We start from the raw sequence: 19,684 nt of genomic DNA on the forward strand, positions 1-19,684 counted from the left end.
ATAGAGAGCCTAATGGGGAGAAATCCAGCATTTCATGCTGCAGCTTGCTTGCATAAGCTTTATGCTAGACTGAGTTTTTCTGAGTTACATGCACGAAATACCCCTGTTGTTTAAAGTTGGATGTAATAGGTAAAAGTTTCATACTGAGCGAGCAATAAATTCAGCAGAAATCAGCAAGGTAGAGAAAGGTTAATGGGAGGGAAATATTGGCCACTCACCCGAGAGCGGAACAAATCTTAACCCATGTGGATTTGTGGGAAATCTTCGAAGTTGAATAAAAGGTTGTCCTGGTGCGGGGGTCAAACCCCGTACAAAAGCATTTCTCAGGCGGTCATTCTAGGAGCAAATCAGGTGGCTAGCAGATCGCCCAGGAACACACATGCAATCGACGACTCCAAGCAGAGGGGCTATGGATACGGCGAATCAGCTTTCTGGAAGGTAGACGTTTCACGAAAGGCAGATGTCGTCTAGCCGAGAATAGCACGAAGGTAAAAGGGAACCCTTGAGAGTTTCTTTTTTTTTTAATTTCTTTTGTAGCCTTCATGATGCTCTCTTCTAGCTGTCAGCATTTGCCTGTCATGAAACTTCGTCGAGATGAGCGCGAGGTAAGCGATAACCGCTGTTGGACAGGGCTATGGCAAAATGGTTTGATTTACTGTAGCAGCAGCGATCCAAGTTTGACGTCCTGCAGCAGCGGAACAACAGTAGCGCAGTCAAGCTGCGGCTGAATTAAGGGAGTTGCTGTAACACCGAAGTCGATTGTTTAAGCGCGATATGGTCGAGATAGATAGAATAAACTTTAATGTCCAACGGAGAAGGTGATCTACCCACCCCCCGACACGCAGGTCAGGGGGCGAGTGCCACCGCCTCAGATGCAGGCTGGGAGGTCTTGGGTCCCAGCAGCGATATGGTCGAACATTGACTGTGTCTAAGTTGCGATATGGTCGAACATTGACTGTGTCTAAGTTGCCTGTGACTGCCCAAGTTGCCTCGTTGAGATTCCGTCCGCGAGAAGCCGCTACAGCTTCTGCAGACGATGTTCTCGTGCTGCTTGCATGAACTCAGCATTGGACAAGATATTGGGTCAGCTGAGTATTTCATGGCATTCCTAACGTGTCGCTGGTCCCTTCGACTTGCCACTGTATCTACACTGTTGGCTTATCAACAACTAATCTCGTACGCAAAATATGTGCATGCTAGCATCCTCTTTTCGACGCTCAAACTACCTCCTGCAGAGCTTGTCTTGCAGCAGCAAACGAGCTTCTGAACTTGCAGCAAGGTGAGGCTCGTCTAAAGCACCAAATTGAACTCCACGTTAGACACAGTCCACGGTAACCGACACGACGGCGGCCCCTGCGATTAGGGCGCGCATGAAAGAGCCTATCCCACTTATTTTCTTATGCTAATAATCCTGTCTAAAGTTCTACACTCCCGGTGGCGCAACACCTTTCGCTTACTGTAGCAGCCGACCCCGGCCGCACACACTTTTTCCTGCGAAATATAGAAAGAAGAAGTTGCTGTTAACGCTACAACACGGAGATTCGACTGTGGTTCGATGATAAACGTAAAAAAAGAAGCGCCTGTTCTTACTTGAATCGCGCGTCCCCGACCGTAGCTAAAGTGAGGGCTCTCCACTACGCGGGTAGCTTCAAAACGTGCGCACTGCTTATGACAGCTGCAATAGTGCAACCACTCCTAGCTCGGCTACGCAACGGAGCGCTCACCTTTATTCCCGCGCTGTCGAATGCCCTGACGAGCTGCTGCGAGAACGCGAACCCGAGGCCACTGTAGATCATCGCAGGGGTGCCGTCGCTGTAGTATAATGGAGGGGCCAGTGCCGCTACGGAAATCGCGACAGTGTTCAGCAGGCGGTCGTAGTCAAACTGAGGTAGCAGCGAGTTGGCAGGCAAATTGAGCGCCTCGTAGTACCTCATTTTCGATATCAGCTCACGAATATGGCGGTATCCATCAAGCCAGAAGCTAGCGAACGTGTCGCCTCGCGACATGAAAGCCGCGTACATCTCGTTCAGGCCCCACGATGTGAGCATCCACTTAGGTGGCCACAGGCGGACTTTCGTCTGATCGATTTTCACCTGGGCGGTGAGCGTAGACGCATCGTCGCTCCACGAAATCTCGCCCAACTTCTTCACGGCAGTCCTCCTCACATTTTCCAGCACCGCAACGACGTCACTGCGCGCTTCGTGCGGAAGCAGGGCGTCCACATAGAGAGAGCTTAGCAACGCCCCGTACAGTGTCTCTACCTCGGTGCCGCAAAACACACTTCGTCGAGAACGCGCGCCCCTTTCCAAGCCCGCGCCGAGCACAGAGATGTTCCCCACGGGCGCGAACACCTGCGCGAAGAACCACCCAAGGTGACGCAATATTTCACCGTTGCTGTACTTTACGAATAAGTCATTCACTGCAGTGAGCACGGCGTCGTCGCTAACGCCGAACAGATCGGCGCCGGTAAACTCGGGCGGAATGTTCACATTTTCTTCCAGCGCCGCTTTCCATGTGGCGACAGTGATGTTCGGTGTGTACGAAGCGATATCTCGTAGGCGGAAGTGGGCCGGCGTGGGCCTCTTCCGCTCCTTCACGGCGAGGAACTTCTCGAGAACATCCGTCATCATGGCGGCCATCTTCTTAGCTTCCTCGGAACGCGGCGACTGGAAGCCGGCGGGTGCGAAGAGCCTCGCGTAGCTGTTGTAGTAGTTCTCGTACGCGCCCTCGGCAACCGCCAACCGATGGTAGTACGTCCAGAAGTGAACGAAGTTGCCGCCACTCAGTAGCGTGGCGGTGCGGTCGCCTAGGACGTTGCACTGCAACTGCACGTGGATCCAAAAGGGCAGCCGCCAGTTGAAGGCAAAGTCCAGAAGAACGCCGAGTGGCGAGACGTTGTCCTCCGGCGCTTCGGGCCAAGGTATGTGGCGTTCTCGCATGAAATCTCGCAGCACGCCCATGGCGGCAGCGGTGTCTTTCAGATCCTGGTCCATGCAAGTTCCGAAGGCCGCGAGCGCTTTGGTGGCTGCGGACAGTCTTCCGGCAACTCCCTCGAGTAGGGGGCCCACCTGGGCGAACCACGCGTTGAGCAGATCTTCAGCGGTTGCCGAGGCGAAGAACTCGAACGGCTTCGCCGGGCTGGCGCACGTGAATGCGCCGAAGTCTTCGCACGGATCGACGCTGCGGTTCACGAGGCCCCGTAACCACAGCGCGTGGGCCGTGCACGCGTCGCTGGCGCACAAGCGCGCCTTCGTGCCGACCGTGTGCCGGACCACCAGCACGGCCCCCGTGGCGGCCCCGAGCAACAGCACGATGGCGAGGCACAACGCACCCAGCGTCTGCCATTCGCTCTCCGCTATTTTTCGCGGTGCATATAGAATTGTTCGCACCGACTTCGCCTGCGGAAAAAGCGCGCGGCCAATTTTTCATACGGCGTCCATGGCATTGCACGTCTGCTCTTTACATCTTATTTGCAGCATCGCCAGCAGTGTTTCTCTAGGAAAAAAAAACACTTCAACACTCCATTCTATAAACACAGTCGTTTCACAAGAAACCATCCTGGGGCCGTAATTATTATTTTGTACGTTAATGATATAACGAGCGCATTAAACAAAGAGCGAAATATAATTTACACGCGTACGAAACAAACACCCTCTTTAAAGGGTTTAACCTCCAGTCTCTAATTCATCTTATTAACAGCAATATAGAACATTTCAAAGCTTGGATTTAACCAACCTGACGGCTTATAAACACACGTAAAACAGGCCGTGTTTTTTCATACTCGAAAAATTGAATTCTCAGTGGATATTCAAATAAAGATTTGTGACATCGGTATTGAGTTGGCAGAGATAGTACAAACACTTGGAGTACTGCTAAGTCAAAACATGGATTGGGATTTCCACGTGAGTTCTATTATTACAACCTCGTCTAAGGTCACGCCCTTGCTGGCAAAATTTTGTTCCAGCTTACAATGCTTTGCACGAGTTTATATTTATCACGTGTAGATTACTCTTTTATGAATCGGGGAATGACTCAGTATTACAAACAAATTACTCATGCTTGAAAAGAAAGGCAGTTCGCTGCATAGATATGCATCTGCGCATCGGATTAACTGTTCGAGAAGCTCAAAATCCCGCCTATCAGCAATATTCAAGACAATTAATTACCTTCGAGGTTTAAAAAAGTTGCTTATTTGTCCTGGCGTTTTTCGCGAGGTGTCATTTCAAACACAATGTATCAAAGCAGCCTTTGGGAAATTATGCTGCAATATTCCATTCTGTCGTACCTGCATGAGCGCCGAATGTTACGATAAGCTGTCCTGCATACATTAAACAAACTTATGTCTACAACTTTTCGGTGCTAACTTTTATTATGCATTACGCTGAATTGTTTTCTGCTTGCCACATTTCTTTGATAGCTGTATGTCTTTACTGAGTATTGTGTTGAAATTCAATGCAAATTGCTCCTGATCTACGCCAAAAGCCAGGGACGGGAGGTGTGCCGCGGGCATTTTCATCTGAAGCCTGCGCACTTTTAGCTCGTGCCTGTCCGCATAGGCACGTTGCAAATAAAACGAATTTGAACTTGAGACTAACTAGTACTCTCCCCCAACGTATCACAGTAATATTTGGAATAATTGCTTAGGTTCTTCTTCCTTCACGCTGATAGTGCCTTCAATTTGACATTATCTGCATGTGTCGCTGCTAGAACGTTTTTGTCGTCTTCTTCCTCATCAGCGAGCATCAAAAGCACTGCCTGCTCGCGCCGAATAACTGTTTACACGAACTCAGTCAATGTCACTTGTTCGCAGGAATGTGGACATTACTTCCCTCACTGAAAGCATCGTCTCAATGTATTAGTGATATGCGCCGGGGAGTCGCATAATGAAACACAAAGGTAAGTAGGTATATGGTCAATGACTTGCAGAGCGGCGTGGTCAGTGGGAATGGTATGGCTTCAACCTGGACGCGTGAACGGTGTCTGATTGACGTAGTGAACGGGAGCGGTGGGCGGTGACTTCAGGAAGCACTCCATACGAGTATGTGACGTCGCTTAGTCGTTCAAGAACACGATAAGAGCCAATGTAGCGACGCAGAGCTTTCTCCGACCGGCCACGCTGGCTAATCGGTGTCCGTAACTATACTTTAGATTGATTGATGATTGGGTTTTAATGGCGCAAGGGCCAGTTCTGGCCAAAGAGCGCCAAATACCTATACTTTATTAACACGTTTATGCGCGACGTCTACTTGACGCAAATTGTGCCGGTGGACGTCGTTGCGTTGTTGATTGCGAATACGAATGCACTGGTGCGCTCGTTCGGCGCGGCGAGCAAATGCAGCAGTTCACTTGTTAATTCCAAAGGTTTTGGAATAAAAGTTAGCACCGTCGTCTCTTGCATGGTGGTGCTATAGCGAACGTAACGTATGGAAGAACGTCGTCCAGGTCCTTGTGGTCGACGTCAACGTGCGCTGAAAGCATATTAGCGCAGTTTTGTTTAGCCGTTGTGTGAGCCCGTTCTTCTGGCCAAAGACAATTCCAAATGGCGAGAGACGGATGGCGTCATGCGTCTCTGGCATCGATGTAGGTGTTAACATATTGCTTGACGTCAAGGGGAAGGTGAGGCTTGAAGGCTTGAAGGCGGTAATGCTGCGAGTGGGTAGGATCACTGCGTCCAACGCTGTTACAGCCTCGCGGCCATATAGTAGCGAAAAGGTGCGAAACCCATCGTTTCTTGCACGGTGGTGTTATAGCGAACGTAACGTATGGAAGAACGTCGTCCAGGTCCTTGTGGTCGACGTCAACGTGCGCTGAAAGCACATTAGCACAGTTTTGTTTAGCCGTTGTGTGAGCCCGTTCGTCGGGCGATGGTAAGTGGTGACATGGCGGTGAACGGTGGCGCTGAGCTGCATAATAGCTTCTGTGCTGTACCGCTGTCGGTTATAACCACAGCTGGAACACCGTGATGGAGTACGATGTCATGGACAAAGAATGCCTCAATATCATTCGCCGTGCCTCGCATGAGGGCCTACGTTTGGATGTAGCGCGTGAGGTAGCCCGTGGCAACAGCCATCCAGTGGTTACCAGCCCTGTCAGGGGGACAGGACCAACCGAATCGATGCCAAATGGATAAAACGGGAACTGTGGGGCATCAACAGGGTGGCAACAATCCAGCGGGAGAGGCGGGTGGCGTCATGCGTCTCTGGCATCGATGCAGGTGTTAACGTATTGCTTGACGTCTCGGGGAAGGTGAGGCTTGAAGGCTTGAAGGCGGTAATGCTGCGAGTGGGTAGGATCACTGCGTCCAACGCTGTTACAGCCTCGCGGCCATATAGTAGCGAAAAGGTGCGAAACCCATCGTTTCTTGCACGGTGGTGTTATAGCGAACGTAACGTATGGAAGAACGTCGTCCAGGTCCTTGTGGTCGACGTCAACGTGCGCTGAAAGCACATTAGCACAGTTTTGTTTAGCCGTTGTGTGAGCCCGTTCGTCGGGCGATGGTAAGTGGTGACATGGCGGTGAACGGTGGCGCTGAGCTGCATAATAGCTTCTGTGCTGTACCGCGGTCGGTTATAACCACAGCTGGAACACCGTGATGGAGTACGATGTCATGGACAAAGAATGCCTCAATATCATTCGCCGTGCCTCGCATGAGGGCCTACGTTTGGATGTAGCGCGTGAGGTAGCCCGTGGCAACAGCCATCCAGTGGTTACCAGCCCTGTCAGGGGGACAGGACCAACCGAATCGATGCCAAATGGATAAAACGGGAACTGTGGGGGATCAACAGGGTGGCAACAATCCAGCGGGAGAGGCGGATGGCGTCATGCGTCTCTGGCATCAATGTAGGTGGTAACGTATTGCTTGACGTCACGGGGAAGGTGAGGATTGAAGTGCCTTTGGAATATCCGTGAGAGCGTGTTTTGTCAAATGCCCGAGAAGCCCAATGGCTTGAGGCCGGCTGCCACAAGAAATGTGCAGGACCTCGTTACGTATGACGGAGCGTGCCACAAGGAGGCAGCCGGTAGCGTTAGAATCAGAACTCAGTTTGTAGAGGTCGCCATCGCGGAGAAAAGAAACGAGGATAGTGTACGGACGAACGATCAAGGAGGCTCCAGCATATAGCCCTGAAGGTAGCCGATGTGTGGCCAAAGTTCTGAATTATCATGCTGTTGCCCGCTTATATCGCATGCTGTGGTGACATAAACGGATGCACCATCTTCATCCACATCGTGTGGCGAGGCTGTAAGTGGAGCGCACTAGAGAGAGTCAGCGTCGGTGTGTTTGTACCCGTAATTGAACACGATGGTCATGTATTTTGCGAGCCAGCGTACGAGACGGTCAGACGGGGCCTTCAGATTGGCGAGCCAGCACAATGAATGGTGGTCTGTCACAATTCGACAGTGTAGGCCGCACAAATGTGGTCGAAACTTAGAAATTGCCCGTACTACAACCAAGCATAATTTCCGTGTTGCGGAATAGGTTTAATCTGCTGGTGGCAAGGTGCGACTTGCATACGCGATGACTCGCCCGGCTGCATCTTGCCACTGTACGAGGAAAGCACCGAGACGAATGTTGCTGGCATCCTTGTGCAGTTCAGTAGAGCTTTCTTCGGCAAAAGGCCCCAGAACTGGAGGCGAACTGCGATCACAGTTCGTTGGGCGAAGTGCCGGTATTCGCGGCTGAAATTAACCAAGATTTCTGTTGTCTACGATGACAGGCGTAGGACACCATGGACAATGCAAACCTGTCGAGCAAACAGTATTGATAGATTGCATTCAGCGATACTTAGACGGGGGAGGTCGTCATCATCGTCGCTTTCCGCAGTGACCACCATAGTGGCCCATGGTGGCAACGTAACACAATTGTACGCGAAACGCCTTGCAACATGGACTTTGGGGACAGTCGCCTGGGTCGGAGTTGCTAATTTTCGAGAGAAGGTCACCAGCAACTCGCGAATGTTTATCACATCCCCGTACTCCAGAAGAAGCTATGTCCAGTATGAGCTACCTCGAACACTCGGCCAGTGTGATGGACGAACCGAGGAAGGCGAACTCCCGGCTTCGAACCCTCGCAGTGCATGTACCGATAGGCGTCACAAGATGACCGCTTGATGTACGTGGCTGAGGCCTTGGCTAATGTGTCGTCACCTTGCGAAGTGCAGTAGCCAGTTCACTGCTCATAACAGAGAGATCATCAGCAGGATCGATAAGAACGGTGACTGGGTGGTCATCGATACAAACAATGATATCAGCGCAAACACTGTCGTCGTTATCACAGGAAGGCGTTGAAGGTAAACGGTCGTTATCATCATCTTTGTATATGGCAACAGAGAATATTCGAAAGAATGATCGACAGCGGCCGTAACTCCGAAGGTGGTTATCCTTAGGATCCTCGAACTGGCGACAGGTTGCGAACTGAAGCAGAGAACGTAGGGTAGCGACGGGGTGATGTCAAGCGCCGAGAAGGTGGCGATCGCGACTTGCGCCGCCGAGAAGAGGGATACTGGGCCGTTGGCAGGGACTGGCCAAACTATGGGAACTGAGGAAGCGGCGATGAATGTCTACTTTCCAGGTGTTGTTCTATCTGTCTCATCTTTCGATAAGTTCATTCGTGGTGCACCTGGACTGATTCGACGCACTGGAAACAGAGTGGCTGATTGTCAAGTGAACGCCACACGCGTGACTTCCGCATACTGGTTCCAGGGTTCGCGCACTCGTACGCATTTTTCATGACTCTTTTCGCGGAGCAGGTTGTTCTAAAGAAATGAGGTAGCGCTTTCGGCGGCGCGCCGCGCGTGGCCTCAACAACAGCGCACGAATACGAAGCCGTTACCGCATCTAACCTTGATTCTGTGCGGTCAGCTGTCGGAAATGCAACTACTTTTCGCTAATTCAATGTGCTCCAATCATGCCGGATTGAAGACGTGTCCAATAGTTGGCTGCAAAAATAGTGAATGGCATATTAAGGAATAAAATAAATATGTGTGGTCAAGTTCACAGACCGCTGCTGCAGCTGTCCGGACGTGGTAATGACACTTTGAGATGTACGGCTTTCCTCAAGGGTACAGAAATTTGGTAATCTGCCAGCGTTCTATCGCCAACCTTCAAAGAAAGGGCGCAAGCGCCAGAACGTCCGCAAGAGCGAATACCGCTCGTTGAACAGAGGGAGTAGCGCCGCTTCCTGTCCAAGTAAGTATCGCGCACAATATCTACACACATCTACCCCAATTGGCTTAGAAACATGTGCCCATTCTATTGTCAACGTGTCAAGAATAATGAATGGGCGCATACTTGATTATATGCTGACTATAGTATACATACAATAAATTACGGACTACGCCGATCGCGCACGAATGGTCGAAGCTGAAAGTTGCATTACGGTCTACAAGGGTAAGCGAGTTACCACGCCCCGCACACTCTCAAGTTCAACAAATGGCCACAGAGGGCGAAAAATCAATCGAGGCGCGCTTCAGCGTAAGCGCGCAAGTGGAGCTACTGTAATTTGGTCGAATACTTTAATTTGTGCTTTCTCTTCTAGGGGCGCTGAACATGCTGAATTCTTTTCTTTACACAAACCATTGACATAAACAATCGAGGCGTCTAAGGATGTTCTTTTTACTTCAGGCAAATAGGCAGTTGATTTTTTTTTTTAAATTTGATTGTTGAAGCTGCTTTTTAGTCATAGCGTCAAGGTTTTTGTACTTGATTAACCGCCGACAGGCTATTGGTATCGATGTGTTTCCTGGCCGTTGGCGTTCGAATACGACGGCGGTAAAACATTTTCAAAAAGCATGCTGGTTTCGTCTGTGAGTCATTACGTAGACTAGCTATAAAGAGGTCTAGTCTTGGCAAAAATAGTGCCTCATTTTGTTTAGGCGTTGATTATCATAATGAATGCGGCGGAGGTTGAGGGAGTACGCTTGAAGATACGTTTTAGAGCGCAGCTCTTTGGCGTCCGTTCCTGGGTTTCGCGTCGTCGTTGTCGTCGGCCTCGTAACCAGCTCCGCCCCCCTTTCATCCCCCCAGCGCTAGCAGCGACCGACTGATACCGCTGGATGCCGCTGACGCCGCTAGAGATTCAAGATAACGTGACTGCATAGAACACCGTCGCCGCCATGCAGAAAGAGGAGGAAAGGGTCCCCCCCTCCCCTGTTCTTGTGTGGCGGATAGGGGTTGACTCACTATCGGCGTCAGCGGCATCAGTCAGTCGCTGCTATCTCTTCCCTCCTCCCTTTATCGTGTTGTCCGCTTGCTGCGCGCGCTTCTGCCCCCATCGTTTGCCGCTGGGTGTACACGCCGCCCCCCTCCCCCCTCTTCCTGCGAGTCTCGGGTTGTGGGAGAATGCGGGAGAACATCCCGTTCCTCTCGCTCGTAACGCGTCCCACGGCTGTGACAACCTCGCGAGGCACTTGTATAGATCTCGTCTTTGAGAATCAAGCATTGGTGTACCAAGTCGAACATATATCAGCCTATTTCTCCGACCACAAAGCTTCCTTCATGACTGTCAAGAACTGTTAGTGGAGTCTTTGTTAAAGGAATACGTGTGAAAAATAAAAAAAAAATTCTGTGATAGCGCATACATGTGTTGCTCGATTTCTTTGCCTCAATCTATCGAAAAGGTGAAACAGCTTATTTGCTGCGCTCAAATTTCGCATTAGGAAGTAACGTAATCGTCGGTAATTTTTTTATGCCGTTGATCTCCATAACACCGTAAGTACGCAAACCGATGTCAAAGAACACCCGATGCATCATTGTGTGTTCTCCGTCATCGCTTGTTTGCTGTACGCCTGCCAATTCTTCATTTCTTCTTTTGGTGTTGTATCCTCCTTTTGTCCTTGTTCTCTTGTGCTTCACTTACAGTATGTCGTTCCGTCAGCTGTAATGCGCATTTGCAAAACCAATACATGTTTGATAAGACGCAGTAGTTATCATAATTTCACTACACATGTATTAAGCTGGCACATATGGTTCAGATACAGATACCTGTATGCGGACCTGCACGACGTTGATGCGGAGATTAGGATAATTATGACACCCGTAAGGACGACGCAGCTGACGGCCGTAAGCTGTTGCGTTCTTTCCGCCAAACTACCCGGCCTGGTAGTGAGTGCTGTAAAGATGCTGTATAAAAGTGACACGTGGTGACAGGGAAATTGTTATACTTAGCAGCCGACCGTACGTTTTGTAGCTTAGGTATTCTTTCTTGTGCGTTTGTGCTACCCTTATTAATGAGCCATTTCTCGACTATGTCCTTGACTATGTAACCACGTTTGTGCGGATGCGTAGAGTGTGCTTTTTCTTGTACTTGTAAAATGCAAATAAAATATTTTACAAATATTTTTTCTTTTATTCAATCTTTGATGTCGTGTGCGTTTATTCTAGTGGAGGCCATCGCGCCAACTGGAAACCGCATTCTGTCAGTAGCCGTACACGAAATGCAACAGCTGGAGCGCGGCGGCACAACTCGGGGTAACGGCGGCGTAATAAACGAAAAACCGCTCGGGATGCCCTTAAGAGTCAGTTCAGAGTGTGCCTTAACTCGATATGACTCAGCGCTACATATATTTATACATGTAAGCGCTACGTTTGCCACACAGCAACCAAACTGGCGGGAGCACGATCGAGGCGAAGCAGCCAGAAACCCAGTAAAGCCACAGAACACCTGGTAAAGCGGCCATACTGTGCAAAACCCCGTTTCCGATGGATGGATGGATGGATGGATGGATGGATGGATGGATGGATGGATGGATGGATGGATGGATGGATGGATGGATGGATGGATGGATGGATGGATGGATGGATGGATGGATGGATGGATGGATGGATGGATGGATGGATGGATGGATGGATGGATGGATGGATGGATGGATGGATGGATGGATGGATGGATGGATGGATGGATGGATGGATGGATGGATGGATGGATGGATGGATGGATGGATGGATGGATGGATGGATGGATGGATGGATGGATGGATGGATGGATGGATGGATGGATGGATGGATGGATGGATGGATGGATGGATGGATGGATGGATGGATGGATGGATGGATGGATGGATGGATGGATGGATGGATGGATGGATGGATGGATGGATGGATGGATGGATGGATGGATGGATGGATGGATGGATGGATGGATGGATGGATGGATGGATGGATGGATGGATGGATGGATGGATGGATGGATGGATGGATGGATGGATGGATGGATGGATGGATGGATGGATGGATGGATGGATGGATGGATGGATGGATGGATGGATGGATGGATGGATGGATGGATGGATGGATGGATGGATGGATGGATGGATGGATGGATGGATGGATGGATGGATGGATGGATGGATGGATGGATGGATGGATGGATGGATGGATGGATGGATGGATGGATGGATGGATGGATGGATGGATGGATGGATGGATGGATGGATGGATGGATGGATGGATGGATGGATGGATGGATGGATGGATGGATGGATGGATGGATGGATGGATGGATGGATGGATGGATGGATGGATGGATGGATGGATGGATGGATGGATGGATGGATGGATGGATGGATGGATGGATGGATGGATGGATGGATGGATGGATGGATGGATGGATGGATGGATGGATGGATGGATGGATGGATGGATGGATGGATGGATGGATGGATGGATGGATGGATGGATGGATGGATGGATGGATGGATGGATGGATGGATGGATGGATGGATGGATGGATGGATGGATGGATGGATGGATGGATGGATGGATGGATGGATGGATGGATGGATGGATGGATGGATGGATGGATGGATGGATGGATGGATGGATGGATGGATGGATGGATGGATGGATGGATGGATGGATGGATGGATGGATGGATGGATGGATGGATGGATGGATGGATGGATGGATGGATGGATGGATGGATGGATGGATGGATGGATGGATGGATGGATGGATGGATGGATGGATGGATGGATGGATGGATGGATGGATGGATGGATGGATGGATGGATGGATGGATGGATGGATGGATGGATGGATGGATGGATGGATGGATGGATGGATGGATGGATGGATGGATGGATGGATGGATGGATGGATGGATGGATGGATGGATGGATGGATGGATGGATGGATGGATGGATGGATGGATGGATGGATGGATGGATGGATGGATGGATGGATGGATGGATGGATGGATGGATGGATGGATGGATGGATGGATGGATGGATGGATGGATGGATGGATGGATGGATGGATGGATGGATGGATGGATGGATGGATGGATGGATGGATGGATGGATGGATGGATGGATGGATGGATGGATGGATGGATGGATGGATGGATGGATGGATGGATGGATGGATGGATGGATGGATGGATGGATGGATGGATGGATGGATGGATGGATGGATGGATGGATGGATGGATGGATGGATGGATGGATGGATGGATGGATGGATGGATGGATGGATGGATGGATGGATGGATGGATGGATGGATGGATGGATGGATGGATGGATGGATGGATGGATGGATGGATGGATGGATGGATGGATGGATGGATGGATGGATGGATGGATGGATGGATGGATGGATGGATGGATGGATGGATGGATGGATGGATGGATGGATGGATGGATGGATGGATGGATGGATGGATGGATGGATGGATGGATGGATGGATGGATGGATGGATGGATGGATGGATGGATGGATGGATGGATGGATGGATGGATGGATGGATGGATGGATGGATGGATGGATGGATGGATGGATGGATGGATGGATGGATGGATGGATGGATGGATGGATGGATGGATGGATGGATGGATGGATGGATGGATGGATGGATGGATGGATGGATGGATGGATGGATGGATGGATGGATGGATGGATGGATGGATGGATGGATGGATGGATGGATGGATGGATGGATGGATGGATGGATGGATGGATGGATGGATGGATGGATGGATGGATGGATGGATGGATGGATGGATGGATGGATGGATGGATGGATGGATGGATGGATGGATGGATGGATGGATGGATGGATGGATGGATGGATGGATGGATGGATGGATGGATGGATGGATGGATGGATGGATGGATGGATGGATGGATGGATGGATGGATGGATGGATGGATGGATGGATGGATGGATGTTATGAGCGTCCCCTTTGGAACGGGGCGGTGGGTTGTGCCACTAAGCTCTTGCTACTATGCTGCCTAATATCCTACCTAGGTTAACCAATGAAAAAAGAAAAAAAAACACTATGAACTACCACGTCCAAATTTTCTGATCCCCTATTGCGAACTGTGCTTTTGTACGTCTCCGTCTTTTGTCGTTTCCCTACTTTTCTTCCACCAATCTTCCAATCACCTCTTACTAATGTCTATTGCGGACCTGTTTGCTTTACCACTGCTCACGCTGAACCCAAGGGCTTCAAGGAGGCCAGAGGTGCCTAAATCGACCGCTGGGTAGACGTCTTCACATTCTAATTAAATATGCTCCGTCGTTTCCCTAGCTTTACCGCAGCAAGCACATGCTTCTTCCTTCTTATATCTCGCTTTATAGGTGCGTGTTCTAAGGCATCCCGATCTCGCTTCGAAAAGTAATGAGCTTCGCTTTGAGTTATCATAAATGGTTTCTTTCCTGATTTCGTTTTTCCTCTTAAGTAGTTACTCATGGCAGGTTTCTTTTCCATTGCCGCCACCCATGAGATTATTTCAGCCTCTATGACTTTTTGCTTGGCGTTCTTTGTTGCTGTGTTGCCCACCCCACAGGCCGCATTCTTGCTGGTAAGTTTCCTAGTTCTTTTCCTCCACTGTGAATCAATCTTTTGCCTGTACAGATACCTGAACACTCTCCCAGCCCATGTACTTTTTTCCGTATTCCTCAGCCGTTCTTCATACTCAATTTTACTGCGAGCTTCCCTCACTTCAAAACTAGTCCAGCCCATATCCCCCTGCACAGCTTCATTTGTAGTCTTCCCGTGAGCGCCCAATGCGAGGCGACCCACTGACCTTTGTGGTTCCCGTCGAGCCCTGATTGTACCCCTGATTTAAAGCAAACAACCGCATTTCCAAAAGTGAGTCCTGGAACCATTACACCTTTCCACATACCTCGGAGGACCTCGTACCTATTGTATCCCCATAGCGCTCTGTGCTTCATTATGGCTGCATTTCTCTTCCCCTTGACTGTTATGGTTTTTTCCTGTGTTTCCATATATCCATTGCCTTCGTTTATCCATATACCAAGGTATTTATATTCTGTTACCCGAAGTATTTCTTAACCCTGTATCTCCACTGTCTGTTCACTGTTTTCATTGAATACCATAACACCTGATTTTCAAACACTAAATCTCAAACCGAAATAGTTGCCTTCCTGTCCACAGATACTAGCCAGACGTTGCAAATAACTTTGCTTGTTAGCGTACAACACAATGTCGTCCGCATAAAATAAACCTGGGAGTTGCTGCTCTATTACTGTGCCTGCCTGCTTGTATGAGAGATTAAACCCGATATTACTTCCTTCTAGCGCCCTCTCCATCCTCACCATGTACATCATAAACAGCAGCGGGGATAACGGGCACCCCTGCCTCAGTCCCTTGTTGATATGAACTTTCTCCGCTCTCCTCATCCCTTCCCATTCAACGCAAACGGTATTTTCTAGGTAAATCTTTCTCAAAAGCTGTAGACAATCGTTACCTAAGCCTTCCCCTTCCAGAATATCCCACAATATGTTGCGGTCTACGTTGTCGTAGGCTCCTGTAATGTCCAGAAAGGCCACATACAACGGTCTGCTTTCGATATTTCAATACACTGAGTTTCCTGTTGTACAGCGCCATCTGTGGTCGCATACTTTAGTTCACTACGCCACCGCTACGCTTATTTCCGTTGTACTGTGGAAGGTACAGTTTCCCTTCTCTAAGTTTGTATAGGTGTTCTGTGGAGTTACTAGCGATAATAGGTCTTTGCTACAAGGTATTACAATGGAAAAATCACCACCCAAGCACTCCGTAAAGACCGTGAACCAAAACAAGCTGAAATGTGCGGCCCGGTGTTTCTCACTGGGTTAATCCCGAGGGTTCATTAAACGACGGCTTCGTAGGCTGTCTGATCCTCGGTACGCAGTTGCTCGTTGCACAAGCTGCACAAGGCTGTTCTTGTGCCTGAGCTGCAGAATTGGAAGCTGCCTGCTCCTAAGGAGTACGTATGACGCGTGGCCTACCCATTTCGGAGCTGGACAAAAATTGCTGAGCGGACGCTCGGCGGCGATGGAGAGCAACGACGTCACTAGTGGCTCAACCAATCCAACACCACATAGATAATACAAGGCCTTTTCACTCCAATCCGTGATGTGATGTTACCTGGCTATTGAATCTAATGGGGATGCTCCCGTGTAGGCAACAGTGATTTCAACGTGATTGCTTTCATCACACAACCTTCGCAATGGAAATTTCTGGCTAGGTAGCGTGACGTCATGGATCGGAGTAAACAGACCTTGTGCTATCTAGGTGGTGTTGGGCGATTGCGCGCCTCTTTCTTTCTCTCTTTTATTTTTCGCGCATGCGCATGGTGTTGCGGCGTAGCAGTTTTCGGCGTACAAGCGACCGGCAGACGGACGGAAGGACGAATCGGCTAGCCATATACAGCTTCGCTGTAGAAACAGCTACGGCTCAAGCCTTGTGCGCAGCAAGAACAAATCTATCGGAACTGAGCACATCCGCGAGCAGTTAGGCCGAAAATAATCAGATATCGACGGCACCACGAAATTTTCCTTAGTCAGAAACGTGACAAACCGCTGCCTCAAATTGGTTGCTAAATGAAGAACGAAGAGTCACAGACACTAATCCCGACTCAATTCATAAGCGGAATGCGTGCATAGCTTGGAATACATATTTGGCCCCGCTTTTGGAACAAGCACCATATACGCTACTCGCGCCGTTTGGACATACCTTAATCAGCTCCGAAAGCTCTTTTGCATGTTCTCTGAAGTTGTGACCAAAGGTTCGTGTCGTCCACCCAGTCACCGTCTACGGTATCTCCCGAAGCATAGGTTTGCTCAGCCGCACCGTCGTCATGCACATCCATCGCAAACGCTGAGGCAATTGAGGCAGGCAATGGACGCGTCATCACGTCATCAAACACAGCAGCGCCCACATTACCTCCGCGAAAATGGTTCGGATTCAAGACTTTAATGGAGGATCACGTACTGCGCAGGAAGCCTTAGTGCTTCAGCGTAACTTTTCATTGGCGCTTCAGCTCACGTTTAAGTAAAAGGCTGTGTCACCTGTCCGACTTCATTACGGACAATGTCGGTAACAGATGTCAGGCTTGGTTGAAGTCACATCCCTGGAAGTCGACGGTGCTCCTCACGCATCAACTTATAAGTTCCCGAAGTGCGTCGGGGTCATATGGAAGCGTGATTGAAAATGCTGATCAAACGATAATTTGGCGGTCATGCTCGTTGCAATGTCGTGGCCTCGCTGAGGAACACAGTTAATGTAGTAGGTGACATTCGTATTAGTCTGGAAAACAATTTCTCCTTCATTCCTGGCATCCGTAGGCGGACCTTCGCTTTTCTCACGCCGAGCACGCTTGAAGAGTCGCGGCATGTACTCGACGAGCATTGCAACGCTTTCGTTCGGTTTCTGTATCCTACTATGAGGGCTTGCTCTGTTAGTTCCTTTCTTTCGGCGCTACTGTACGTATCGCGCACCTTCCGTTGAAAGTCCTGCCGGGTGGGGAGCGATGGCTGATGATTTGCGAACCATGTTCGGACTGAACCTTCAAGCGCGAAATACACTTTCCGTAGCTTTCAGCGATCATTCCAATCATTGAAATAGGCCACACGATCGTATTCATCGAGTCCGTCTTCCACGTCCTCAAAATCGTCGTCATGAAATGCCCATGATGTGTGCGGTGTGTGGAGGCCTGACCAGCGGCGCAGGAGCCTGTCGCGTGCCGTATTTCTCCTGTGTCCGGCTTCCATTTGTGGTGAACATCATGGGTGGATCGGGAAGGCCGCAGTCCGGAGGCATTCCTTGGAGCCGGTGGCTTCTGCGAAGGCTGCCTGTTTCTGACGATCTTGCACCGACGTCGGGAGCTTCCAGTTCTTGGAGATCCAAGTTCATGGATGGGTACCAATTTGTCACGAGCAACCCCACAAGACAATTCGGGCCGACGCTATGGATCCTTATGTGCGGCTGGTACAACATCTTGTCATCTCCTTCCTCATCAGCGAACATTAAAAATGATGCTTGCTACGCACCGAATGACTATTTACACGAACTGAGTTAATGTCGCTTATTTATAGGAATGTGGCAATGTTGTTCATAATGTGTTTTTTTTTATTTTGGGATATCGGATGCTACAGTAGTGCAATCCGTAATTCCTGTTGCATTGTACTTAATATTGACAGTTGTAATTAGTTACCGTTTCTAACTGTGTTATTGTTTACCCGTACTGCAAACAATGCTATTCTGAAGTCCGTAACAAAGCATCACTTCAACACATGCCTCAGTGTACCTGAAAATCGAAAATTTGATAGCACATTGTAGTGGCAATACCAGAAGAAATTAAAACTAAGTATTTGATACCAGCAGTGACCTAAAACAAATAGAAAGAAATGAAAATATCGAGAACGGTAATAAAGGTAGTGAACCTATGTTTATTTGCCAAAATCCCTGCCAAGATAAAGTAATGCAGCGTACATACACACTACGTTTCACAGGTCAGTTCTAACAACTGAGACCACCTAGCTAATTCATGCCGACCTCATTTACTAGGCTCATGCATAGCCTCCTATATTTTTTTCAATACCAGCCCAGTGAAGCCATAATCGGGTGTCGCCGAGATACCTTCGCTTATAGTTTGACACGGTCTATGAGGGCATGGATAGATACCTTCGCTTGTAGTTTGACACGGTCTATGAGGGCACGGTTAGGGTCACGTCAGCTAACTTTCCTGGCAAATGATCCCACGCCAAGCAGAAGACGAGGATTGGTCCAGTGTGGCACGGAGCGGCAGCAGAACCCAACCAATGTCGTCCACGCTCTAGCAACAACAGGCATAAATGACAAAAACGACAGACGGCTGAGTATTGGCTGAGTATGACGCAGCTGCAGTGGATGAATGGCTCCCATGCATTGCGGAGCGACTGGTCAGGCACAAAAAATATAGGATTCTATGACTCATGTCAGATACACCGCACGCAATACCATGATATTGGTAACGATAAATAAGACGCATGATCATTCGAGCCCACGTCGCATCTGCCACAAAGTGCATGACAAGTAGGACATGGCCAGAATTCTGCAAGTTTAAAGAATTTTCAAACCGGCCACAATGCCGACGTATACATGTCCCTACAATAAAACGAAATTACGCAGATGCAAAGCACACGTTGGAATCCATGCGAGTGAATGCTCTACTGAAACGGTAAATTAAATTCTACACAACTAAATGCAGTGCGCACAGTTTCGTTTATTTTTATCGTATGCAACCTGTAATCTCGTGCAATATTTATGCTTATGCGCGGCACAAGTCCCAACTGTAATATCGTGCAGTGTTTATATTTAGGCTCTGCACCATTCACAAGCTATGCGAAAATGCAAACACTAAGTTATGCGGATGCTGCATGTGACGTCTACGCAGCGAAGACACGAGCACGAAGGCGA

The 19,684-nt window shown here is 49.2% G+C and overlaps 1 protein-coding gene across 1 annotated transcript in view; it reads right to left on the reverse strand.

The window, feature by feature from the left end:
• Nucleotides 1-19,684, reverse strand: part of LOC135901430 (neprilysin-1-like) — a 50,999-nt gene that overhangs the window by 4,619 nt on the left and 26,696 nt on the right. The window contains exon 5 of the mRNA XM_065431224.1: nucleotides 1,725-3,398. Coding sequence (XP_065287296.1) covers nucleotides 1,725-3,398 — 1,674 coding nt within the window. The remainder of the gene's footprint in view (nucleotides 1-1,724; nucleotides 3,399-19,684) is intronic.

The sequence above is a fragment of the Dermacentor albipictus genome, chromosome 1 (assembly GCF_038994185.2).
Source record: "Dermacentor albipictus isolate Rhodes 1998 colony chromosome 1, USDA_Dalb.pri_finalv2, whole genome shotgun sequence".
NCBI lineage: Eukaryota > Metazoa > Arthropoda > Arachnida > Ixodida > Ixodidae > Dermacentor > Dermacentor albipictus.